Source organism: Haemorhous mexicanus, chromosome 16 (genome assembly GCF_027477595.1).
Source record: "Haemorhous mexicanus isolate bHaeMex1 chromosome 16, bHaeMex1.pri, whole genome shotgun sequence".
NCBI classification, from domain to species: domain Eukaryota; kingdom Metazoa; phylum Chordata; class Aves; order Passeriformes; family Fringillidae; genus Haemorhous; species Haemorhous mexicanus.
In genome coordinates this window covers 6,364,813-6,377,566 of record NC_082356.1, presented here as the reverse complement: position 1 = coordinate 6,377,566, position 12,754 = coordinate 6,364,813, and the positions used below count along the sequence as shown (strand labels likewise).

The 12,754-nt window shown below is 50.3% G+C and overlaps 1 protein-coding gene across 1 annotated transcript in view; it reads left to right on the top strand.

The window, feature by feature from the left end:
- Window positions 1–12,360, top strand: part of LOC132334621 (hydrocephalus-inducing protein-like) — a 42,685-nt gene extending 30,325 nt beyond the window's left edge. The window contains exon 14 of the mRNA XM_059860723.1: window positions 12,283–12,360. Coding sequence (XP_059716706.1) covers window positions 12,283–12,360 — 78 coding nt within the window. The remainder of the gene's footprint in view (window positions 1–12,282) is intronic.
- The last annotated feature ends 394 nt before the right edge of the window (window positions 12,361–12,754 follow it).

Sequence of the window (12,754 nt, the reverse complement as noted above, 5' to 3'; positions counted from 1 at the left end):
GGGACAGAGACTCTCTAACTAATTAAAGTCAGACAGTGGTGTGTTTATTAACACCGGCGGGCGGCACCAGAGCCGTCCCTAAAAGGCGTGACCACGCTGCCCAAGGTTCTTTGTCCTCTCTTTATTTCCCAAGATCTTACATACAATACATCTGCACAGCCCCAGCCCCTCCCATCCCTGCTATGTATTCAAATGAGGCCATTGGTCCTTCACACCTGTGCAATTCTTCTCTTGAATTGGGTCGGTGGTCTGAAATTGGTCAGTGGTTTTAAGGGATGAAGTCAGGAATGTCTTCATCAGGTCTCTGTGACCCTCTGGCATGATCCAAGGTCCCCTGCTTAGTGATTGATTGACATCAAGTCCAGGTGCTAACCCATTGTTCTACTGGTTTCAATTTGTTCTTGGAACAGTTCACTTACTCCACTTCCTTCTAGAAAGAAGCTCCTAATGGTAAACAATGGAACAATCAGCTCCAGCTTAAGCATCTCATAATCATTAACCTATGGTCTGCCTATCTACCTTACATCCTGATCCATGGGATTTGCTTCTAACCCTCAGCTGAAATCTTAACCCTTTAAAATCATGCTTCAGCTGTGCCCAGGGAGAAGAGGCTGAATGAGCTGAGTAAGAATGGTAGGAGAGAGAAGCAGATGTGAGCAATCTGTGCTCTGCTCTAACCTGGGAAGCCAAGAGACAAAGGGCGTTTTCAGCACCAGCACAGAGAGCTGGTGGATCAGCCTTTGGCACTGGGCTGGAGGGCTCTGGCTGAGCCTTAAGAGGGAGCTTGCACAGTCAAGAGCTGATGATGGCAAAGCTCAGGTTTGGCTGGTCCTGGAGGTCCCCTTCCACCAGTGCCCTCACTTGGGATGTTCCCAGCCTCTGTGGGTTGAGGAGAATTCACGGAAATGGCCTCAGGGTGAAGGAGTGAAGTGCAGGGCCAGCCAGGACTGGTGAGCCCAAGTTTCTGGTGGGACTCTCAGCCATGTTTTCTGTTTTGTCTGCAGAAGGGAACTGAAGCAGCCTGCTCAAAAGCTTCAGGAGGAGGCCAAAACCTTAGAGGAAGAAAAGAGGCAGGAGGAAGAGAGGTGGAAGAAGGGAAAGAAGGGAGTTTGTGTGGGGAAGCAGCCTCCAAAAGCAGAGAAGGGGAAAAGCAAACCACCAGAGATGAAGGAAACCAAAATCCCAAAAAAAGAAACAAAATCCCCTGAGAAGAAGGAAAAGAAAGGCCCAGAGAAGAAAGAAACCAACGCCCCAGAGAAGAAGGTCACCAAAGCCCCACAGAAGGGGAAAGCCAAAGTCCAAAAGAAGGGGGGGAACTGAAATCCCAGAAAAACCACATGGGATGGAGAAGGACTCCTAATTTTTTTATTCACACAACTAATTATACTCAGTTTATTAGACATCTTGTTTAATTTTAGCTAGTTAACAAATTTCTTAGCAGTTTTTCTATTATTGTTTAATAAATAGATTTTAGTTGTGCATCAAATCTCTCTATTGTATTGTTTTTCTGTTCTCTTCACTGATTCTCATGGCACAAATCCCTTGTTCTTGCAGGTGCATTTGTTTCTCACCCTCAGAATAGATTGTTCACAAAGTCTCATTCTCAAAATCGCTTCACTTGGGAACTTGTAACTGCTTAGCTGCACTCAGAGGAGATGAGAGGCCAGCTGTTAATAGAGCAGAGCAAGGCCTGATTTCATAGGGCCTTTCTTTTATCAATTTTCTACCTGTCTATGGCATCTCCCCCTTTTTGTTCATTTAAAAAAGGCTCCTCTGCTCTGATGTTGAAACTGCTCACTCTTGTGAGGGTATTATCAAGGTTATCACTGGTTATCTATTAGATATGGGATAAGATAGATAAAGAGCAATTACAATCAACAAAACTTACCAAATTCTATCAAGTCATTGACACAGGGTTTGGCAGCCTGAGAAAACAGAAGAATAATGTCCAGTGTCTCTTGGGGAAATGGAAAGAAAGGACCATTGTTTCCAATTAGTTGAGAAGTGTGAGAAAGTCCATTAGCTGGAAATGTTGATCTTTGCCATCCCTGAATGTCCTCCTGGGAGCTGGAACAGGGAATAACTGGAGAAGGTCAGTAGGAGCACTGTACCATGAGGGTGCCGTGAGGCTTTTGTTGGCAAAGTGCCTCTGTCAGTTTCCAGACCCAGCCATGTCTTGGCAGTCCTCCTCCTGCTCCTGCTCTGGCCACAGAGGCTGCAAGGTGATGAGGTTATTTCTCTTTGCCCTGGGCCTCATTTTTTCAGAGCTGATCAGTGTCTGATGGAATGAACAGGTGACTGCTTTGAGCTGCTGATGATAAAACACAGGCACATCTTCTCCTGAAGGTAATGAATCAATTGGGCTTCACTGTGGTGCACTCCGCTGGGATTTAGATGTGGTGAGCTTTTTTTCCAAATTTCTCATGTAAATACTGCATCATTCAGAATGATTAGTTGTCCAAATTTCTCATGTACAATTTGCATTATCTGAACGTTCTTAAGGTGTTATTTCCTCTTCTTTTTGGTTTTTTAAGAATGAGATGCATGTCTTTTGTTATGAGTGTGAAGCAACATCATAGTAAATTAATACATGCAGTGGACAAGAAACTTACAGCAATTAGAAATAATTTGGACACAACAATCAGGAATATTTCAAATAGCAGACAAAACTAACAGCATAGGTGGAATTAGGTAAATAGCAATCCCTGAAATAATGTACCATCATCCCAGAGTCTGCAAACAGCTGACAAACCTCCATTCAGGGGGGACTTGGATCATTATTTCCAGACAATAATTCCCAAGCTCCCTTTAAAAATAGTTCAACAGTCATGTCTAGAGGGTCAGATTGCCATGTCCAAGCAACTCAAATCTAGTTTTGATGCAGAAAACATCTGGCTCTGATGGCAAATTCCCGTCCAGGCAGAGCTGAGGCCTGGCCACCACCCAAGCTCTAAGTGGGAGAGAATTCCCTAAAGGTAATTTAAAACAAGGCTCTAGAGAATGGCACTTAGGAGTGAAGGTCTGGGGGTGACAGACTAATGAACCATCCAATAGCTGTCTCCTCCAAAATTCCCCCAGCACAGAGATGCTTTAAACCCAGCAAACTGTTGGAGTGGTTCTGTAATAATAATTGGGGCTGCATCTGATTCCTTGGAGGAGATGTCACAACACCATCAGTTTAGAGGAGGCTTCCCACAGAGCTGAGAGATCATTTCTTGGAACTCTGAAAAATCCTTGAAAATGCGAGACAGCCCTGGGTCAAACCATGGAGGATTTTGGTGGGATTTGGGGCAGATTGTTTGGTGTGTATCCAGAGTGACTTTGGGCAGATTTGGGGCCTGCTTGGGGCAGGTTTGGGGCAGGTTTGTTGCTGATGTTGGGGTTTTTCTCCCGTTTGCCCAGCTGTGGGCAAAGCCCCGAAGCACATCCTGTTCCTGCCCCAGCTCCTGAGGAGCCCAAGGAGCTGATGCTCTCCATGCTCTGCCCCCAGGGACATCTGGGGCAATCCCGGCATCCCGGGGATTCCGGGGATTCCGGGCGGCCTTTGGGCATTGGGGGATTTGGGGGCTTGGGGGGTGAGAGGGGTGAGGGGGGCTTGGGGCTGGATTGTTTGGGGGAAGTATCGGGATTTGGGGTGGAATGTCTGCATTTTTGAGGGTGAATTTCTGGGGTTTTAGGAGGAATGTCTGGATTTTTGATAGGAAATTTCTGGATTTTTTGGGGGGTGAATTTCTGAATTAGGGTGGAGATTTTGGATTTTTGGGGAGGTTCTGGATTTTTTTTGAGGGGGAATTTCAGGATTTTTGTAGGAATGTTTCTGGATTTGGGGGGAGGGGATTTCTGGATTTTTGGGTATGTTTCTGTAGTTTTTGGGAATTATTCTGGATGGGAACTGAGGTTGGTTTTGGATTTTTTGAGGAGGACTGGTTCTGGATTTTCTGGGCAAAGTTCGTTTTTTGGGAATGTTCCAGGATTTTTTGGAGGAACATTTCTGGATTTCTTTGGGGAACATTTCTGACTTTTTGGGGGAATTTTTCAGGATTTCTTTTTGAGAACATTTTTGGACTTTTTTTGGGAACTGTTACACATCAGGGAACATTTCTGAATTTGGGGGGGGAACATTTCTTGATTTTTTTCGGAGAACATTCCCAGGTGTCTGGGGAATGTTCCCGGGTTTCTGGGGCTCTCCTACCCAATTCCCATCCCAGGTTCCCAGGGTTCCAGGAGCTGCCCTGGTGCCCAGGCACCGCGACATCGCCTGGGTGCAGTTGGAAAAACCCAAAATGTCATAAAATGCTCTCAAATCGAATAGAAATACCAGAAAATCCCTAAAAACCACTGCAAAACACCCTAAATCCCATACAATTGGTCCCAAATTCCACAGACCTGCCCTCTAATCCCATAGAAATATTCCAAAATCCCAGAAAACTGCCCAAAACTAGTCCTGACCCTGCCCCACCCCCCACTCTCCCAGGTAGGCTCAGCTCAACCCAAATCTTCCTTTTTAAACCCCAAATCCTCCTGCAGACACTGACTCTGGAGGCTCCCAGAGCTTCCTTGTCTCCAGGAGCTTCTGTCAAGTCCCAGTGGAACCTCAGTGCTGCATTGTTCCACAGCCTCACAGCGCTCTCCTGGCTTCCATGAGGTCCCTCTGTGTCCCACTGCAGCCTTGGCTCCATGAGGGTCTCCTGGCTCCATGAGGGTCTCCTGGCTTCCATGAGGGTCTCCTGGCTCCATGAGGGTCTCCTGGCTTCCATGAGGGTCTCCTGGCTTCCATGATGCTCCACTCTGTCCCAAGGGGCGTCTGTGGCTCAGCTTTGGAGCCCTGCAAGATCCAAAGATTCCCCCCCAAAAATCACCAGCCCAGGGACCCCCAGGATATTTGGGCTGAGCTCCCGCTCCCCAGGCACCTGCATGGAACCCAAGTGACCGCTGTGACTCCATGGAATGTCCTGGAACAAACTGTCCCTTGTCAGACAGCGGGGTGCCATGGAACACAGGTGCCACTGGGACACGGCCACTGCCCATGGAACCAGGTGTCCATGGTGACAGAGCCGGGCCTGATGGAACACTGGAGAACATTGTTACCCCATGGAATCTCATGGAACCAGGTGTCCATGGTGACAGGGCCAGGCCTGATGGAACACTGGAGAACATTGTTACCCCATGGAATCTCATGGAACCAGGTGTCCATGGTGACAGAGCCGGGCCTGATGGAACCTAATGGAACACAGGAGAACATTGTTACCTGTTGGAACCCTGGCTGCTGAGAATGTTAGACTTTTGAGCTGACAGACACTGACCCCTAAGAGAACACTGCATTTGACCTGAGGCTGTGGAGAAGGCTTCCAAAATGGAATGATGGAACTGGGATTACACCCTTGAATGGAAGGGTGTAATAGCACATGGTGGAAAACTTAGAGTTTAAGGTTTTAGAGTATAGTAATATAAATAAAACAAGATGGAGGTTTTAGGGCAGAGGCTGATCCTTTTTCTTTGCCTTTTTCTTCACCTTCTTCTTCTTCTTCCTCACCTTCTTCTTTTCCTTCTCCTTCTCCTCCTTCTTCACCTTCTTCTCCTCCTCCTCCTCCTCACCCTTGTCCTCTCTCTTCCTCCTCCTCCTCAGGTTTGGGTGGTATTGTGTAATTGGATAAAAGAGACCCCGTTGTCAGGCACGGGTGGTTGGTTATTGGGTTAAAAGGAAAAATAATTGAGGTGTCATTTCTTAATTGGACAGTTTATCCTTCAAAGACCTTGTAGAGGGAGAGATGGGGCTCCATTTTTACCTTGTTAGCGAAGTGCTGCAGAACTCACAGCTTGTGAGACTGTTACATGGACAAGAGCTAATGAACACCTGAGTCCAAACAAGAAACACTGTCTTGTGATTTAATCCCGACCTTGGCAGAGAAGAAGCAAAAGAACTGACTGTTCCCCCACGGAATTTCATGGAACCAGGTGTCCACTGTTTCACAGTGCAGCCTCAGAGAGTGGGGAGACCATTGTGACACAATGGAATATCCTGAAATCAAGGCTGTGTTGTGGCAAACCTGGGCTTTATGAAAACAAGGACACCGCTGGGATGCAATGGAATTTCAAGGAACCAAGGGTCAATTGTCAACACATCAGCTTCTCAGGAAACCAAGGGAAAAAAACACTGTGACACACAGTGGGCCTCATGGGACCCAGGAGACCATGGTGACACCGTGGAACCTCATGGAACCAAGTCTGAATTGTGACAGGACCCAGGAGACCATGGTGACACCGTGGAATCTCATGGAACCAAGTGTCCAGAGTTTCATGGCTCAGCCCCATGGAGCGCTGGAGACCATTGTGTCCCAGTGGGAACACAGGGAACAAAGGCTCCACTGTGACACAGCAGGGCCTCATGGAATGCAAGAGATCATCCTGATGGAATGGAAACTCATGGAACCAAGGGCCCACTCTTTGGCTGCGTGGCCCCATGGAATGCTGGAGACCATTGTGGCACCATGGAATGAATGGCACAAAGGCTCCACTGTGACCCAGCAGGGCCTCATGGAACCAAGGACACTGCTGGGATACAATGGAATCTCATGGAACCAAGGTCCAGTTGTGACAAAGCTGGGCCTCATGAAACCAAGGACACCCCGTGATGCAATGGAATCTCATGGATCCAAGGATCAATTGCCAACACATCAGGTTCTCATGAGACCAAGCAGAACATTGTGACACAGGGCAATCTCATGGAAGCAAGGCTCTGCTTTGACCAAGTGGGGCCTCATGGGACACAGGTGCCATGTTGTGTCACCATGGACACTTGCTTCCTCCAAGGCTGGAGATGTCCCAGTGGCACTGGGCTTCCATGAGGCCGTGCTTTGTCACAATGGAGCCTTGGTTCCATGAGATTCCATTGTCCCACAGTGGTCTCCTGGGTGCCATGAGGCCTGCCTTTGTCCCAGTGGAACCTTGCTTGCAGGAGCCTTGGCAATGTCCCAGTGGCACAGGGGTTCCATGAGACCCTGCCGTGTCCCAAGGGGCCCTTGGCTCCATCAGGTTCCATTGTGTCACAGAGCTCTCCTGGGTCCCATGAGGCCTTGGTCTGCCACAGGGGTGTCTTGTTCCTCCTGGGCCTGACAATGTCCCAGTGGCACCTGTGTCCATGAGACCCCACATGGTCAAAGCAGAGCCTTGGGTTAACAACTGACCCTTGTTTCCTTGAGATTCTATTTGTGAAAAACACGTTCACCCTCCTGTGAAAATGTAAAAAGTTTAATAAAGGACAGTGGCAGACCAGGACCATGGAGCAAAGGTTATTATGGCCGGGTGCATCTTGGCACTCAGCCAGGAGCACCCTGTTCCCTTCGGGGATCCCCCTGAAATGCCTTTTCCCTTACACCAGCCTGTTGCATATTCATAGACCCTCATGCATATCCATAAACTACTTCACATATTCCAGGAACTCTTCTACCTGGCCCCTCCTTGGGTCTGCCTTTTCAGAGCATGTGTGTTTCTTGGCTGTGGTTTTGGCTCCTTCTCTTTATCACCTCCAGGTTTTGGGCCTTGGTCCACTCTGCCTCCAGACAGGGAGTGCTGATAGTTGGCAGATCTGTGCAGGTGTCCTCATCCTGTGTGCATTGGATGTTATCCCATCCCAGCAGGCATTTTAACACAAGCATGTTTCTCTCAGCTATTTCACTACAATGTCTAAGCTCAATTAACAACAGAAATAAAAACTGTATCTTTAGAACAAAGTTACTTTAACTTCACACATATAAAATCCATTTTAATATTTGCAAAAAGCCAATATTATAATATGTATCTATAACAGGGTGAAGGAGCCCTTGCCCAGGCTCTGGCCCTGGGGGACACGGGGATGCTGCCGGGGGGTCCCTGTCCCCCTGTCCCACCCCCATGGCCCCGGCCCCCCGTCCCCGTGTCAGGCTCTGGGGTCGATCTCGTGGAACATCCTCTGGGGGAGGCTGCGGGGCCGGGGGCGGGGGGACCTGGGGGGACAGGGGACCCTGCTGGGCACGAGCAGGGTTGGAGTGCTCTGGGGGGGCTGTGAGGGGGGACAGGGCAGAGTGACCTCACACAGCCCCTGTGATGTCACACAGCCCCCTGTGATGTCATACAGCCCCTTTGATGTCACAGAGCCCCTGGGATGTCACACAGCACCTGTGATGTCACACAGCCATCTGTGATGTCACACAGCCCCTGTGATGTCACACAGCCCCTCTGTTATGTCACACAGTCTCCATATGATGGCATTCAGCTCCTATGTGATGTCACAGACCAGCTTTGTGATGTCACAGTCACCCTGTGATGTCACAGCCTTGTCTGTGATGTCACAGCCTTCTCTGTGACATCACACAGCTGCTCTGTGATATCATACTCTATGTCACAACCCACATTCTGATGTCACAGAACCACCATCTATGATGTCACTGCTAACTCTGTGATGTCACAACACCATCAGTGATGTCACACAGCCCACTCTGTGATATCACACAGGCCCTTGCTGACATCCCAGCTGCTCTGTGCCTCTATGACACAGGCACAGAGGTGTTGCTGTGACACAGCCCCCTCAGGGACATCCCACAGCCCCTGCCAGTGCTGAGCCCCTGTGAGCTCTGTCTGTGCCCTGCTCGTGTCCCTGAGGTGCCCTGGCCGTGCCCCAGCCCTGCTGGGCTGTACCCAGGAGCTGCTCCTGCCCAGAGCTGTCTCTCTGCAGCGCTGCCCTTGCCAGGAGCTGCCTCTGGGCCAGGAGCCCAGCCCAGCTCAGCAGCACAGACACAGCACAAGGACTTTAATGACCCTCTGGGGCTTTGTGCTCAGGCCCTGAACATCAGTCCTTGAGAGGGAGCTGAAGAGACCTCTCCAGAATTCCAAGTCAGAATCCAACTCCAAAGTTTCTTGGACTTTTAATGGGTCCCACTGAGGGACACAACTGAGAAAGTGTCCCCAGGCCCCAGGCAGAGGAGAGAACTGGAGGCAGTGATGGCAGCTGGGGACAAAGAGAAGCCAAGTCTTGGTGCCCTGGGGCACAGCAGGGTTTGTGCCACCAAGGGCTGGGAGGAGACACCTTGTCCTGAGGTACTGGGGCCTCCTGGCACAGCCCCAGCCAGGCTGGGCACTGTCAGCCCCTTGTCCTGCCCTCAGCATCCCCCCCTAGCCCACATCCCAGTGGCCTCAAGGATCTGCTGGAAGGAGTCCCTGGGGAGCCTTGCTCAGCAATGGCCCTGGGGGCTCCTGAATGCTCCCAGGGACTGCAGGTTTTTCAAAGGACTTTGGGTTTGGCTTTTGCCTTGGAGCCTCTGAGAGGTTTGTGCAATCATGGCCTCCAATTATCTGCTGTAATTAGTCCCTGGAGAGGCTTTGTCAGTAAAAACGCTCAGTGGGGCTCATTAATGCTTCAAGGTACTTCAGTTCTTTTAAGGTACTTGGTGTTTCCCTTTGGATACAGACTGTGTGAGAGGTTTGTGCAATCATGGCTCCAATTATCTGCTTTAATGAGTCCCTGGAGAGCTTTGTACTGACATCCAGTGCGGCTCATTAATGCTTTGAGACACTCAAGGTGTTTAAGGTACTTTGGATTTTCCTTTCCACACTGAGTGTCTGAGAACATTTTGTGCCATCCTGGCCACCAATTCTCTCCTCCAAGGAGCCCATGAGGAGCCTGTGTTGGAGAGGGACCTCAGTGGGACCCATTCATGCCTCGAGACACTTTGGGTGTTTTTTCTGCCTTTGGCTCCTGGAAAAGTTTGTGCAATCTCCTTCCAGGCCCTGAGGTTCCAGGGCTCAGCTCCAAATGCACACTGAGGCTCATTAGGATCAAGCAAGTCCTGACAAACCATGGCTCTGCCTTGATTTCCCTCTGCTCTAGTGCAGTTCATGAGGAGGGTTTCCTTTGACAGTGATGGAGAAATAGTTCAAAGAGCTTCTAGGAAATATGGATTCCTATTTTAAAGAGTGTCTTTTATGGCTGTTCTTATTACACAAGAGGTGATTGCAGCAATCAGGGACTGATATTGATGCAGGAATTGTCCTAAGGAGGTCTGGCCTGCTCAGAGAAGCTGTGCCTTGAGGTCTGAGCCAGCGTGGACAACCTTGCTCCACAATCCCCAAGCCCATCGTGTCTCTCCTCACTCACCTGGGACCTGCTTGGCTTGGAGAACTGGCTGCACACAGCCAAAGAGGAATTTTCCTTCTTTTATTTTTGAAGCAATCTAAAACTCCTGAGTTTCCCCATTGCACACAGACATCCTCCTCAAGTGTGGGCCAAGCCCAAGGTGCCACCAAGAGCACTCCAGACCTGCCCTGGGCCAGCTGTGAGGGTGGATCATCATGCCAACATGCAGTGGGCCATTGCAAGGGACTGTTGCCATGGACACTGCAGTGACCCCACTGCTGGGTTTGGGTGCCATGGGCACCCCCATCAGTTCAGGTTTCCTTGGAAACCAGCCCAAGGAGCCATTTCTGCAGCCAGGTTCCATGGCCACTTGCCTGCAGAGCTGTTGCTGCCCTCGTCTGCCATGGCAACCCTCAGGACAAAGCGGTGCCAGGGCTGTTCCAGGTACAATTGCAGTGACACTCCTTGGTGCCACCAGGTGCCATGGCAACGGCCACGGGGACCCGTTCCTTAGTTTGGTGCCATGGCAACCAATGCCCAGACCTGTTGTGGTGGTTGGTTGCCATGGAAACCTGCCCAGGGCCCCTTGCTCGGGGCTGGTGTCACTGCCCAGAGCCAGAGGGGATCCCTGGCTGGGGGCTTGTGCCATGGCCACCTGCCCTGTGCCGCGCTGGCCGCTCAGGCACCAGGAACCAGCAGCCAACGCCACTGCCAGGGCCAAAGGCCAGGTCAGCCAGACAGAAAGGGGCAGTGCTGGGCACTGTTTCCATGGCAACCGTCCCTGGGGGTGACACCTGGCTCACCTGTGCTGGCAGTTGCCATGGAAAGCCCTGGCAGGGACTGAGGGCACAGACACTGGCACTGAGGCACTGCTGGGCCGGGTGCTGAGCACAGGGCTGAGCACGCAGAGATGGTTTTGTTCTTGCTGAGCTGCAGCAGAGCCAAGGCCTGTCCTGCCCCTGGTCCAGCCACACTGGGGAGGGGCTGGGGCTGCGGGGCAGCTGGGCAGGGGACACAGCCAGGACAGGGGACCCCAACTGAGCCCGGGGATACCCCAGACCATAGGACATCATGCTCAGTGTATGAAGGGGGGGACAAAGGAGGAGGGGGGTAATTTTGGAGGGAGGGATTTTGCCTTGCCAGTGAACACTTATTAGGAAAGAGGGAGCCCTGTTCCACCAGTGGGCAGAGTCACTACCAAAGACACAGACACCAGCTTAAGGAATTGTGTCATTTATATCATGCACAGCTGCAAAGAATTACAAAAGGATAAGCTCAGCAAAGCACATCATCGTTAGCAAAGAATTACAAAAGAAGCTCAGCAATCCATCCAGTCATTACTACCAAAGATTGCCTGAAGTGATTAAAGAAAGATCCATCAGCAGTTCCCCTCAGGCTCTACCATCACCCAGATCCACACATCAGCTGGGGAAGCCAAGGACTGCAGAGCCACTCCCAGACACTGGGAATTCCTGCAGGTGCCTCCACCTCTGCAGGCAAGGAGGCTCCAAGGCCCCTGGGAGAGGGCACAGCTTTTACACTGTTAAACACACAAGCTGACATCAGTGCTACTCTGGGAACATCTGGTTTCATTCTCCTCCTTGGTTTCTCCCAAAGCCTGGCCAGGGCTCAAGGAGGAACCAGGGGAGTTGGCTTTGATCCTTCAGCCCCAAAAAAGGCCAGATGGGGCCTGCTCTGGTTTCTAAATACAGAAAGATAAATCCACGTTTTATCAAGGAACACATACACTGATCATGTTGGTAATAATGCTTCCTTAAGGAGTGGATACAAATCTAACATTTTGTTGGAAGGTTCATCTAGAGGTGAACTTTGCCTCAGGGCCTCTTCAGGCCTTGGTACTTTGATCAGCCCTCAGACCTACAATGAACTAAAACCCTCATAACAATTCTTTCAATAACACAGTTTAGAGTTCCATATCAGGCATAAAGACATCTCCTTTTCTGCTTCAATTAGGTGCTATTGGACATTTCAACAGGATCATTTGTTAATTCTGCTAATAATCCATTCAGCTTATTCATGGAAACTCCACAGGACAGGGCAGCACACATGGGGCACAGGATGAACCAGAATCTTTTGCTTGCTGAAAGCCAAGGCACTCCTTGGGGGGAAAATGTTCCCTGGGCCCCAACTCTTCCTTGTGGTTGTTGCTGAAGGACCCGAAATGGTGGCCCTGCAGCCAAGAGTGGTGTGACACTGACACCGAGCAGCTCCAGCACCCCGAGTTCTACTGACACTGGCAGGGATGGAAAAGCACAGAAATCCTCTCACACTGGGGCCTCTAGAACTACAACAGGGTTGGGTTTCTCCTGAAGGGAAATCTCAGGGAATCCTGTCCAAGTGATCCTTGTATTCCTGTGTTTTCTTTAACTGTCCCTTCACTGACAGTGACAGTCAGAGCCCAGGGACAGAGTTCTGGCCACCCCACAGGGTGGGCCCTCCAAGGGAACCCCATCCCTCCCAACTCCAGCTGAGAACATCCCCAGCAATTGGTGACATGCACTGCTTTGGCTACCCTGATCTTCACATTTTCATAACTAATCATTCCATTTTGATCACTCACCCCTTGGTGAAACACTAGAGGTGTTTGTGGCAGACAAAGATTCTGGCTGACCATCAAGGTACAAC